Source organism: Macrobrachium nipponense, chromosome 4 (assembly GCF_015104395.2).
Source record: "Macrobrachium nipponense isolate FS-2020 chromosome 4, ASM1510439v2, whole genome shotgun sequence".
Classification (NCBI taxonomy): domain Eukaryota; kingdom Metazoa; phylum Arthropoda; class Malacostraca; order Decapoda; family Palaemonidae; genus Macrobrachium; species Macrobrachium nipponense.
The window spans coordinates 116,020,544-116,034,933 of record NC_061100.1 but is presented as its reverse complement, the minus strand read 5'-3'; the positions used below and the strand labels follow the sequence as shown (position 1 = coordinate 116,034,933).

The 14,390-nt window shown below is 41.3% G+C and overlaps 1 protein-coding gene across 1 annotated transcript in view; it reads left to right on the top strand.

The window, feature by feature from the left end:
• Positions 1-14,390, top strand: part of LOC135211490 (inhibitor of Bruton tyrosine kinase-like) — a 154,887-nt gene that overhangs the window by 50,679 nt on the left and 89,818 nt on the right. Inside the window, exons 5-8 of the mRNA XM_064244797.1 lie at positions 737-902; positions 9,102-9,418; positions 11,223-11,422; positions 11,559-11,858. Coding sequence (XP_064100867.1) covers positions 737-902; positions 9,102-9,418; positions 11,223-11,422; positions 11,559-11,858 — 983 coding nt within the window. The remainder of the gene's footprint in view (positions 1-736; positions 903-9,101; positions 9,419-11,222; positions 11,423-11,558; positions 11,859-14,390) is intronic.

Below are 14,390 nucleotides of genomic sequence, written 5' to 3'. Positions count from 1 at the left end.
TTCCATCTCCTGCCAGGAGGATATGGCTTCTGGCAAGACTGCTGTATTGAAGAGTGTAATCTGAAGGATTTGGGTGCTCAAGCTGTTCAGGAATTGGAAGGTATAAATGTCTGTCTCTGAAAAGTCCACCATAGCCCAGTTGGCCATGTACCTACAGAACCTGATGTCATCTTGTACTATACCCAAACAGCCACTGAGATAAGTACCCTGAGGAGCATATTCTAGTCTGAAGAACTGGTTGGAACTGAACTTTCTTGCTTTCCATGCAAAAACAAAGGCATTTCTTGAACATCTGGTGAACTGAGACTTGAAAGTAAGCAAGCATCCATTACACCTATTATTTAAAGAAGTCCCCCTTTCCAGCTGTACATAGTGGCATGTCAAATCTGTGGTCTCTATCTTTAAAGGGGTTAGCCTAAAGATGAGTATGGGTTGCCATCTTCATATTGCTTTGGAGTTTACAAAGAAGAGGGCCCCCTAAATTTGTCTGCTACCTCCTTGATTACCTGTTTGTCTGTATTTCAAAACCTGAAAATTCCAAGTAACAGGAAAAAGGTTGATTTAATGATTTTGGAGAGTATTTAATTAAGTCATTTGTAGCAGGTTTGGCTTGTGAATGTGAGATAAAAGGGAATACTGTATACTTTTATTGCTTGTTGGGTTATATTAATTTTTGTTGGAACTGGTAATAAAGATGTAGGGTAACTGTAAATTCTCTTATTTTTGGAATTTTCAGAGACATAGAGTCCAACAAAGCCCCTCGATACCATCGAGAAATGTTCCAAGATTTGTGGGATGTGATGATTCAGAGTAAAACTGGTGACATATTGGGAGCTCATAAGTGTATCTTGGCAGCAAGACTGGAATATTTTCATTGCATGTTTAGTGCTAGCTGGATTGAGGTAAAGTGTATGAGTTTCATGGACCTTTGTACCCTTTTGTAATTGGTTTTTATATATTGATATTACATATTGGAAGAATTTTTCCTTGATTTTTTATGTAAACACACTTGTACTGTATGCCACAGTATATTTTATATCACTCAGATTTGTGACCAAATATTATTTCCACTATATATATAATTTTGTTTGAGTAATTTGCATTTTTATGTAAGTAACTTACCAAGTACTAATTACACAGCTAAAAAATTTTAAGTACAGGCGGCCCTTGGTTAGCGGCAGGGGTTCCGTTCCTGGCCACCGACGCCAAGCGATTTTCGACGTTGAGCGATTTTAAAGCCTACGGCCGCCGCACACCTTCTTTCGAAACTCTAGACCAGTCAAAGGCGCCGTAATCCCACAACGGCGCAATGAGTAAAATTATATCTATGCAGTATAGTACTATAGAATTTACTGTACAGTACATGTGGGTGTCTAGAGTTTGTAAAGATATAATAAAGTTTATACAGTGTACAGGTAGCTGTAGTGTTCAGGTTATGATCATTAGTCTTAGATAGTCCGATTTTATGAGAGATCAAATTACAATGGCCTAACTTGATCCATCTTCTAGTTACATAAGTTCAATAACAGCAAAAGAGAATGATGAAAGTGTGGTTTTAACGTTATACTCGTTGCGTGAACGTGTACAGCCATGAACAACCGAACGAGAAACGACTTTTTTTCTAAGTACAACCGAACTGGATAACATCTGTTTGGCTTGTATTTCGATCATCGTACTGCAGTGCAACATTGCCGTATTTGTTATAAATGGCGTTATGTATAGAATAGAACTGAGATATCTTAATGTAATAACTTTATTCGCTATAGATCAGAGATCAATATAGATTAAAGATCAACCGGGAAATATACCGTTAAATTTAAACCTAGTTATAACTGAAGCTGAGAAAACTGTTCAAGCTGCTAATGACTATTATCGTACATCGGCAACAAGGATAAAACTGCAGTAAACGTCTTGCCATCACACACAACTGTAGATAAAATTGGGATAAAATCATTTTAATCAAAACTACTGTGCTTGAAAGAACACATTTTACTGTTGGTTTCACGCCGATATAAGATAAATAACGTAAAGTTCGTATTACGATGACATAAAGGATTATTGCGAACGGAATCACGTAATTTTTTACGCAATAAATATGCCGCCAACGTAATCTGTTAACGAAAAAAAATAGTAGTTCACATTCACAACGAGACATATTCAAAAAATATTTCCACCTAAAAACACGCTGTATAAGGAAAAATAACTTTGTCTCATATAAGTCAAGTATATAGATATTCGTTTATGCTAACTAGAAGCAAGAGCATTCGCTCAGAATTGTGTTATGGTGAAACAAACTCTTATTCATCAGCTGATTTCAAACCACAACATTGGCCGCTCCGCGGAATACGGGCTTAAGTTTGCCGTAGTATTTTAAAATACAATAATATGAGAATACATACAATATTCTTGGATACAGTGAAATAATGTATAACTTTTTAAAGGATTTATGGAAAAGATGCATAATTAATAAAATAACACAATGCACTTTTCGGAACTGGCGGACAAGAACGAACATGAAAAAAACATCCCATGACAACGTGGAGCGTAGTTACAGAGGGTGCCTTAATTTGTATCTTATTTCTGTACAAAAATGAAAATACCTTTACGTAATATATTTTCATACACATTTTAAACATAAAAGCATAAACATTTGAAAAATCGACACATCGATCGCTAAATTTGCACTCTTTTTATCTCGATATTTTCGGAAGAGCGGCAGACGGCGGCATACAAGAACGAACTTGAAAAAAAAACAACGTAGTTGATAACTTGATGGGGAGTTTCAAAAGCTGCCTGTTTATCATATTTCTGCACAGAAATAAAAAATACCCTATTCGTAATACATTTTCATACACATTTTAAACATAAAAGCATAAACATTTATAAAATCGACATCGATGGCTAATTTGCACTTTTTTTAAATCGATATTTTCGGAAGAGCGGCAGGCGGCGGCATTCAAGAACGAACTTGAAAAAAAAACGTTTGATAACTTGAAGGGGAGTTTCAAAAGCTGCCTGTTTATTATATTTCTGCACAGAAATAAAAATACCCTATTCGTAATACATTTTCATACACATTTTAAACATAAAAGCATAAACATTTATAAAATCGACACATCGATCGCTAATTTGCACTTTTTTTAAATCGATATTCTCGGAAGAGCGGCAGGCGGCGGCTTACAAGAAAGAACATGAAAAAATATCGTATTTGATAACGTGAAGGGCAGTTTCAAAAGCTGCCTTTGTATCATATTTCTGTACAGAAATAAAAATGCCTTTCACGTAATACATTTTTATACACATTTTAAACAAAAGCATGAACATTTATGAATCGACACATCCATAGCTAAATTTGCACTTATGTAACTCGATATTTTCGGCATAGAACAGCGTCAGAGGCATATATTTTACCCTAATACCTACGTAATAACTCTCCATAAAATTTGTTAATATAATTTGCATAACCTTTATGGTCTGAACGGCATTTCTACAAATGTATGGACTCGTTAGACAACGGCGCTAGCGGCGCTGTTAACTGAAATTTGTGCCGTAAAGATACCTTTAAAATGCATTATTTTTTTAATGAATATTTTTGACGACCGCCGTAAAACCGATTCGCCGTTGAGTGATTGCGCCGTTAACCGCTGGCCGCCTGTACTACTACCGACAACTAAAATTTGAAAATCGCATTAGCGATTCATTTTTGTTTCGGTGTAGGTAGGAGCCATGCCCACTAGAAGGGAAACAACGCAGCAAATAGCTCAGCTTATTTCTTCTGGCTTCTGACGAAGGTTGTAAGCAGCAACTATTCTGAATTTGGATTTTGTCGTTTACGGATAGTTTGCAGTACCTTTGGTGAAGTACACCAATTCTTTTTCATAGCCATGCGGCATTTGTTAGCTAGTTAGTCGTAATTAACAGTACTGTGACCAGTTAGGGTTTTTAGTCTGTTTTTTTATTTTTGTTCATATGCGAACAAACCTTCGGTCTTAGTAATAGGATAATTTCTAGCGCCTAGCCGGATTCGGTTAAAACACAGATGAAAGCAAGGAATCTTGTGAGATCTGGCAACGCGTGCATATGTCGGGTGAAGAGTGGTCAAAGACCACGCACTTACGCCACCGCTTCAGTCTTTTTCTTAAATGCCGGGGCGAGAGTTGTGGTTTACCTCTCCTGGCCTTTACCCGGTTCATTGCCTGTTTTGGTTGTGTTTAGTGTGTGTGTGTGTGTGTGTGTGTGTGTGTGTGTGTGTGTGTGTGTGTGTGGGGCTGTTATTATGGCTTCTTCTGCTCCTTCTCGGCCTCGTCAACGTGTTTGGCCCGGAACTCCAGGTTTTCCGTGTTCTCGTTTTTTGGCTTTGGCTGTGACCCCCCACATCACATGTAATAGGTGCCACTCTGATGTTTGTACAATAACGAATCCTTGCACAGAATGCAGTGGAAATCATGTTATATATGAAGGCCCCTTTCTTCTTCGGGAGTTAATTTGATTCCTGGGAAGGGGGAGGCTTTTTCATCATTCTAATTTTTCCAGAGTCGGAGGCGTCCAAGATGGCGGCGATTTGGAAGACGCTCGGGCTTGGGGGTTCCCCGTCTTTGTAGGGGTTGCTGGCGCACTTCATGGATGCTCGCTACCCCCCTCCTCATGCTGGCCAGGCCCTCCCCCTTCCTCCCGGCCTTGTCTCCATGGGTAGCCGAGGTCAGCCATCTTGTATTGCTCCGCCAGTGACTGTTGCTGCTGCTTCGAGTCAGAGGGAAGTCGTGGCGTCAGCCCCGCTAATGATGTCATGGTCTCGGTCATTTTATATTCCTCCGCCAGTGGTGTCTGCTTCCCGTTCGGACCAAGGAGAAGCCGTGATGTGATCACCACTTGTGACGTCACTTCCATCATTGACGTCACTCCCAGTCGTCTCCTCTGCACTGCCTCTCTCAGCCGTGACGTTATCTCTGCCGCCCAGTTCGCTGCATCTCCCTTCCATGTCATCAGAGCCTTCTCTTGCTGATCTGTCTGAGGCTTTATGCCAGGCAGTTCTTATGAGGTTGGACTCTGTTTTGGATGATAAGTTGGCTGCCATGTCGGCTGAGAGGACTGGAAGGAAATGTGTTGCATCGTCCCCGCCTCCTGCGAAGAGATCGCGTAAGGAACCAGTGCTGTCTTCCTCTCCTTCTTTCCCCTCTACGCCACATCGGTGTATCAAGCTTTGGAAGGCTAAGGACTTTGCTCTTTCTTTGCCTATGAGGGAGGAACAATGCGGCTGTGTTCTCCAGAGTGTTGGTGTCTCAGAGAGTGTTAGTGTATCTTCCCTTGTGCAATCTGCAGTGGCTGCTTCGTCCTCTGCATCGAATAACGAGCATGTTGCAGCCTCCCCTGTCCGTGCACATCGCAAGCGTATTGCAACCTCCCCTGACTGTAAGGATCTCAAGGCACCTGTCAAGAGGTTGAAGGTTGTAGGTTGTGAGTGCAGAGTTGGTGCAGCAGGAGTATTTGCCTGCCCCTCTCCTTGGTGCTTCCAGGAGTTCAACTCTGGGGTATTCTCCTTCGGTCTCGATGTTCGGGATTCCCCTCCAACTCATGTTCATACGTCTACCACACCCATGACTGTTTGCGGACATGTTAAAGAGTCATCTGTTGGAAGAGTGAGTAGTGATGTTCCTAGTGTTGTAGTTGGTTCGTCGCGGGAGTCGGAGCGTGGATCCAGCCCAGACAGGTTAGTTGGTGTTTCGGGCTGTTTGGCTGCTGATCCTTCCGTTAATTTTAATGAGGAAGGTGCCTTAGAGGAACCTACACACCCTTCTCGTCGTTGGTTTCTGTTGCTAGAGCAGGAGGAGGAGACTTGCAAGAGTTTTTGTCTTCCTTTTCAGAAGTTGTCGATCTCATTTGTGGGTTCAACAATTTGGAAAGTATGACTCAGGCTTGGTCGTCTTACATTCCTTCTTGCTTGGAAGCCTTGGTGGGAGCTACGCAGGATCCCAAATAGCCTTTTCAGCTTCCCTTGTCGGGGCACGTCCGGTTGGTCTTGCATAAGGTTAACGCCTCTGTTTCAGGCCGGGACAGTTCGCTTTTCTCTAGGGGCTCTGCCAAGCTACTACCCCTGAGACATAGGAACTACTATGGTACAAACTCTGGGTTTTTTATGTCTCGTCATCTTAACCGGACGTCATTCGCCCGAAGCCGGGATTGACTTTGGAGCAGATGAGATCGGTGGCTCCGTCCTTGTCTCCACAGGATGCCTCAGCGTTGGAATCTACGGCAGCTTCCATGTAGCAGATGGTTTCTTGGCTGGACTCCTGGTCTATGGTCATTGCCAAGTTAGCTTCTGACAGGTCCCCAGAAGGGTTGTGAGTGCATCCTCTCTTGCCAGTCTGTTGCAGTCCGAAGGCAAGGAGTTTTCGTAAATGGCTCACCTCAGTGTTAATTTATGGGCTAATCCTCTCCTGATTAGAAGAGACACAGCTTTATCTAGGATGGAGAGATAGTTGGCATTGAGAAATGGGGATCTGTTGGAGTCCCAATTTTCCCAATTTTTGTTTCCTCGGACCGAGCTGGAAGATGTGATAGACTGGCGCCGGGCTGACACCAAAGACAGACTGGTGCACTAGGCCGTGCCTAAGTCAGAGTCTCGTCCTCGGAGACGTCCGGCTCCTCCTCCTCCCCCTGTCAGCATCAGTCAAGAAGATCGTCGCCTGGTAGGCCGTTGAGGAGTTCGGTTTCGGCGGGGCCTCCCAGTTCGTCTCAGCCTAGATCAGAGGACCAACGTCCTTTTTGCTTTTTGCTCTCGTTTCTTAAGTCAAGAAGGAGCCCAAGGGGCAGAGGTAAAGGGGGCCGTCGGTAGGTTAGGCGCCTCTCCCTCTCCTGCGCCATGGGTGGGGTGCCTGGCAGGCCATTGGGCCAAGTGGTAGAGTTATGGCGTGGAGAAGTGGGTAGTAGATGTCCTTCGGGTTGGGTACCTACTGCCATTCGACTTCTCTCCTCCTCTGTCGGACAAACCGCAGCTCAGGAAGGCATATCCTCCAGATTCTCTGAAGTTCTTGGCTCTTCGGGAGGAAGTGCAGAAGATGCTGGACAAGGATGCAATAGAGGAAGTGGTGCGTCTGTCTCCGGGTTTCTATAGTCACATCTTCTTGGTGCCCAAGGCGTTGGCAGGTTGGAGACCTGTGATTGACTTATCCACCTTGAATCATTTCATCAGGAAGACACGGTTCAAGATGGAGACCCCGCGTTCAGTGTTGGCAGCTGTGAAGGAAGGCAACTTCATGCTGTCGATAGACTTAAGGGATGCATACTTCCAGATCCCTATTCATCCGATGTCCAGGAAGTTCCTTCACTTCTCTCTCGGGGACAAGGTCTTCGAGTTCAAAGTCCTATGCTTCGGGCTGACAACAGCCCCTCAAGTGTTCACAAGGGTCTTCTCTTATATCAAGTTGGGCCCATGCTCAGGTGATCTGTTTGCTGAGGTACCTCGACGATTGGTTAGTCTTGGCAGTTTCCAGGGAGAAGCTGCTGCAGGACAGGGATCGTCTACTTCAGTTCTGTCTGGAACTGGGCATCGTAGTCAACCAGGAAAAGTCAAACCTCGTACCCAGTCAAAGAATCAGAGATTGGAGAAGTTGCGAGTAGTGGCGCACGACTTCCTGTTGGAACCACATCTGTCAGCTCATCAGTGGCAGGTTCTTCTGGGAGTTTTGTCTTCCCTGGAGAAGCTGGTCCCTCATGGGCATCTTCATCTTCGGTCTCTGCAATGGAGACTGGGGGAATTCTGGTCTGTGGTGGGGGACTCACCCCTGTTAAAGGTTCCTCTGTCTCTGGAAGTGAGAGAAGACCTTCATTGGTGGTTGGACGACCGAAATCTTTCGAAGGGTGTCCCTCTGCGTTCTCTTCCATCAGACTTCCTGCTGTTCTCAGATGCCTCCCTCGCAGGTTGGGGGGCTCATTTAGGCGGCCTCATTGCATCAGGGCATTTGGAGTTCAGAGGATACATAGTAACATATTAATGTCTTGGAGTTGAAGGCAGCCTTCCTGGGTCTGAAGGAGTTCCGGGAGAAGGTTGAGGGTCATTCTGTCATTCTCATGTCGGACAACACCACGGTGGTTGCCTATGTGAACAAGCAAGGGGGGCCTGGTTTCTCACCAATGGGTGTTAACAGAAAAGGAAAACAGTGATGGGGAAAGAAATTGAAGCATGGCTAGTTGCCAGAGGTTTTGAGGAAAAAGAAATCAAGTCAGATTCTCCCCACTGTTAGCAAGGAAGTGTTAAGGTCCTTTGTTGGTATATTATCTTCCAAAAGATGGGTAGTGAATTCATTTGATATTAAGGCTGCATTCCTATAGAATGAACAGTTTGAGCATGAGTGTATCTTATTGTACCCGTTGATGCTGGCTGTGATGATTATGTATAAAGGAATTTTTAAAAAATGTGTATATGGTCTTAATGATGCTGCTAGAAAATTGAATTTCACAGTTAAGCCTTTCCTGTTGATGATGGGATGTAATCAGGTGAAAACTGGCCCTGCAACATGCAACATTCTATTGGTATTATGAAGGTTTGTGTGGTGTGTTTTTGATGTGTGTAGATGATTTCTTTTGGGGAGGAATAAAGAAATTTGAAAGTGTCTTCATTGCCCAAATTAGAAATATTTTTCAGGTTAGGGAACAAAGCAATGCTATATTCAGATACATTGGCCTTGACATTGTAGAGAATGGGCATGGAGTCACACTTCATTAAGTTGAGTTTTGTAAATCTCTGGAATCTATAAATGTAAGTGATGAGAGAGGATTAAATAGTTAGAATACAGAGTGTAATGAAGGAGAATTTTAGTAGTCTAGTAGGCCAACTAGGATGGTTATGTATTAATTCAAGACCAGACTTTTTTTTATATAATGTATTGGAACTTCTGTAAAATAAATACCTAACCCCAAAGTGAAAGATCTGATTGAGGCAAACAAGTGTCTAAGAAAGCTGATACCTTTGAGAAGTGTAAGTACATAGTTAGTATTTTCATATTAACATTTTTGCTTCGTATGTTGTCAACCAATTATACTTGATTTTAATGTACAATGATTATGATTTGCTGTAGAGATCATATTTTTCCTTAATTTTTCAGGCAGTGTCATCAAAGTCCCTGAGTATGCCTCTACCCACAAGCATTCTGGCAATTCTCTTGGATTACTTGTATGAGGATGATTCGTCCAAGATCCATTATTGTAAAGATGTAGAATTCCTCTGTAATATTCTGGTCATTGCTGACCAGTTTCTCATTTCACGGCTGAGAGAAATCTGCGAAGTAGCCATAGTAGGAATGTTGACATTGAAGAATGCAGGGGAGCTTCTAGAATTTGCTGTTAATTACAATTCTGATCAGCTAAAGGTTACAGCTATGCAGTTCATTTCACTGAATCTCGCTGCTATGCTGGAGAATGGGTATGTACTAACAAAGTTGGTATTTTTGCAATGCACATTTGTATTTTTAGTGGTTTGGTCTCGAAACATTGATTTCCAAAATTATGTTTTTAGGTATTAAAAGACAGTTTTGTTGATCTTCTAGCTTTTAGCTTTTTGGTCCTCATAAATCATTAAAGAGCTATGTATATTCACGTTAGTTCACAGATAATGTTACATGTTTTTTAACCCTGTAATACAGGGTGGTTCTCAAAAAATACAAGTTTTCTCTGGTTCTTCAGCAGGAGAATCAATAATTCAGAAAACCTCTTCATCATCATTCTTTGCTTTATTTCTTTCCTGGCACACTTTCCTTTTGTAGTATATTTAGTACACTAGCTCCCTTCATACACACACTTATAAGCAGTCATTGACTTCTCTTTTGCTTGTAGAGTCACTTCGTGGATACTAAGCCTCTCCTATTCCATATGACTTTCACCACATCCTTCCAGTGTATGAGTTCCATTTTCTCTCTCTCTCTCTCTCTCTCAAAAAAAAAAAAAAAAAAAAAAAAAAAAAAACTGCTTTTCACTACCAAATCCTTTGCTAAGTTTATTGTTTCACTTGTTAATTTGATGCCTCTGCTTATGTCACCCCATCATGATTTGTCACATTTACTTCCAAACATATCTAGTACTCATACAGATCTACTATTTCCATTATTTTGGCTTTAAATCAGTATTAACATTCATTTTGTACCCTCTGTCTGAGTTCCACTTTGCTTCATTACCTATCTCTTGCTAAGACAGTTTCGGCTTCTTGAAATCTCTTCAAACACATTCACCAGCTTCTCCTTCTTTACAATCATTAACGCCATCATCTGCAACATCAGCTACTCCACACTCCATTTATAACCTTTTTTTGTCAACTTTATATTGTTTGAAATTGTAATCACAATCTCTAGTAATATTTAACAACCAAGAAAACAGCACAAGCTTTTGTTATACCTGTTTTATCTCTGAAGCAGTAACTCTTATATCTGTAGATTCTACCTTGAGCTTCTCTTTTATTGGACAGTAAAATCAATTGGGACCAAAGGGTTGCCAGTTATTTAAATTGGCCAGTTGCTGTTTATTTAACTTTGTTGGATGGACAGTGAGTAAAATTGTAAAATTCATAGTTCAAAATAAATTCATGTGCAGAGGTTTGAAAGTTATAAGGGTATGAAATTTGTATTAAGGCCTGACATACATTTTCTTGAAAATATGGCAGTAAGGAGATAGAAATATGTTTTTATTGCTGTAGTGAATTATTGATTTATTTCACTAACTAAAAGTATATTCATGAATAGCTTATCAGCAAGCTTAGTAGTGGTATCAATTTTCTGCCAAATTATGGAAAAAGGTGAGCACAAAAATTTTGAAATTGTGGGAGATCTTCCACAAAACTGAAATAAATAGCATAATCATTCTTATAACAAGAGCTTTTTGTTCATGTTGAACTGAAGTGTTTTAAGAAAATAATGATAAGAGTAAAATAATTATATTTTTAGTAAAGATTCTTATTTATTTTTAATTTATAATATGCAGCACAGATAATAGTAAAGAATACTTTGTGTTATATAGTTGTGAAGTAGGTTTATAAAAACGGATTATTGATATGTATGTACTATGTAGGTTATCATAATAGAAGATTTTACTACAGTAATATGAGTAGGCTAACTATATTCTTATTTTATGCTGAATTCATTGAAATTTATTTTGGTTTCTTTGCCTTTTTATATAACTTATGGGAGTAGTTATTACTTAGTCATATCTGATTGATCCACACTTGTATTATTTCACAGGTCATTGCTGTCAGTTAGTAGTGATGTACTGGAAGATCTAAGTGAATATTACCGGCAGTTCATCCCACGCATGTCATGCCGACGTCTAACACCTTTTGAACAGTCTCCTTACGCTGATGAATTAGAACAACTTTTAGAGGAGAAGCCATTAACTCTTCCTGAGTCTGATGAAGACTGGGATGATCTTTCTGTTGGGAAAGGTAAATTGAGTGATAACTATACTTCTCTTTAAATCTGGTATCCTATTAGTTTTGCTCAATGGCTGACATGTAATAGCCTATGTGAAATTTTTCCTGTTTATTGATTAAAGTTCATGCAGTCTATTTTATGTTATAGGCGACAAACAGCAAAGTACAACTCGCAAGAAGAAAAGGATCCGCAGAAACAGCCAGGTGGAATCTCGCACACGGAAAACCTCTACTTCCTCTCAGTTTTCCATTTCCTCGTCTGACTGTGATACCACAAAAGATATAGATGATGCTTTTGAAATTTTAGACTTTGATGATTTAGAGGAACGGCAGCCATCTGAGTTTGCTGAAAAAAGTTTTTCGCTTCAAAGGGAAATCTCTGAAACAGAACTGATGATACCGCTAAGGGCAGAAACAGAAATAAAATCTCAAAATCATGAAATTGCAGGTAATTAAATTCTCTTATGTGTTTTTTCACTTGAAGAGCAAGAAGTGTTGGATTTTATTGGTTTTCTTTTAGGTATCTTGTTGAAGTGTGCACTGATTTAAACCTGTACTTAAAAATGAGTTCTTGATTTTTCTGCTTTGTTCTCTTCATAGACAGTAAAGCCTCACCATTTTTGTTCAGATTTTCTGATGATTTGGACATATATTAGATTAATATATGCATTTTCTGGGATCAAACTGTGTCGCCCAGTGAAATGAACCTATAGCACTCATTTCTAGGTATAAATAAATGCTAAAGATACCAGAGAAAAAAGGTATATGGAATGCCAGAGTTACTACCTCTGGATCGATCACCCTCATAGGGTGTCGGTATAGCATCAGGGGCGAGTGGAAGCCACTATCACAGATACTTTGCCAATTAGGTCTCTCCTCTCTCAAAATCCCCCGTTAGAGAGGTGCCGTTACAACGGCTACCTTCCGCTCGTCACTACTACCTCTGCCAAGAATCCTCATTCCTTTCATAGCACTCGCAACGCGAATCGTTATTTTTTGCTTGAGTTTATTTTGCTATATTTTTTATCATAATGTCTTCTGATCTTCAAGAAGCATCTTCATCTAAGTTGAGTATATTATTTGTTGACTTTGAATGCGGTTAGACAACAGTTTGCCCTTATTTGAGAAGTTTTTAGTGAGGTGTTTGTATGTTGTGTATGTGGAGGAAGCCCTCATCCAGGGAGCCGCCATGTTTACTTCAAGGTACTGCGTTACTCAGTCTTCTCAACTTTTTTATTTCGATGCATATCTTATTTTCACCACTTTTGCACATCACAGTAAGCATTACTGTTGTCGTGAAAATTTTACCATTTCGCTCCTGATGTGTACCGATAGGCTTATGTATCACTGTTGGAGCCATTACATTTTTGGCCTTTTTTTAGAGGGTTTCCCTCGTTAGTCATCGTCCTTCATGAGCGATTTGGTTCCCTCACGAGAGTGCAGTTTTATTTCTCAATCTACTTCATGCGTGAGTAGTGTGTTTGAGGCGGGCTAGGCCAGCTAGCCTAGTACTACACCAGTTATTAATTTTGGAGGTAAAGGAAAGCCCTCATCCATCCGCTATGCTCATGCATGTTGTATATGTGGTATTATTTGTATTATCTTATTATAATGTTATATTGATATGCTAATGTTATTTTGATGAGGTTAGTTTGGAAGTCCTACACAAATAATTACCAACCCTAGCCTACCTGACCAGATCGAGGCCTGATTCTGGAGGGTAGGCTAGGCGTTTGAGAATGCTACTCGCTACCCATAGTTGGTACTAGTCCTGGCTTACCTGACCAGACCGACATATTGGTTTTGGAGGGTGATCCATCACTAGAGAGTTCCTCTCTTGTTACATAAATGTAGGTGCTAGGCCTATCTTACCTGACCAGGTCGGTATGGTCGATTTTGGAGGGTTAGGTTAGGCTCTAGAGTGTCCTCTTTCATGACGTATTAGTAAGCGCTATCCTAGCCTACCTGACCAGATCGATGTGTCCGATTTTGGAGGGTTAGGCTAGGCTCGTAGATGGGCTTGCCTTTATTCGTCGGTACTTCCAATAATTCCTTATCAATAAATTTTATAAAGTATAGCCTTGGCCATTACCTCCTTTAGGGTGTCAGTTGGCCTGCCGTCTTCTGCCCCTTTAGCAGTAGGCTACTTCACGGCTTCTCGGAGGGTGGTAATCACCTGACCGGTTGCTGTTGCCAGGCGATTACTAGTTCACCTTTCTCCTCCGGGCTCTTCCTTCCGTTCCGGACTCGTTCCGGTGGTGCTTCGTTAGCTCGCTGACCAAGTAATCCTACAGGTGAACAGCAGCTGGAGCATCGAGCACTGCTCCGGGGGATTAGTCGGAGGAGGTAAGGATTAGAAGATTATGCAGTCTCTGTTAGTATGTCTCCGGGCCTGTGTTTATTCCGGTGAGGTGTGGTCTACCATCACATGCGCCAGAATGTTATACGCCGGAGTTCTATGTACCGCTGTTCCCGCCGCTGTTTTCCATATTTCTCTGTTGTTATCGCTGCTTTCCCCACTCCAGCGGGGGCGGAACTAGGCTTAAGCAATGTGTTTCCAATTGACTTGGAATTGCTATCCTACTCCGGTGTGATCAGACTCAGGCTTAGGTTTTACCTTGTTTCCCTATTCTGTTCGTATCAGGCCAACTCCGCCGGTCATAGTTATTGCGATACCAAGATTATGGATTAGGGAGCAGGCGGAGACAATCAGAGCTTTTACGTTATGTAAAATTATAATACGTAGTTGATGTTTACCTTTAGCGAGTTTTAGTAGAACTAGTCTAAGTGTAAACATATCGCCGGAATTAACTCCGGCAGAACTATTTGAAGATACTCATGTACCAATTTTAACTTACAGATGGTACGCTGTCAGGAGTTGGGTTGCACAGCCATCCTCCAACAACCTTGTGGTCATGAGGTTTGTCGATCTCATGCTAGTTGTGCTGTGGAGGTCGATAGCCTCTTGGTATGGCACCCG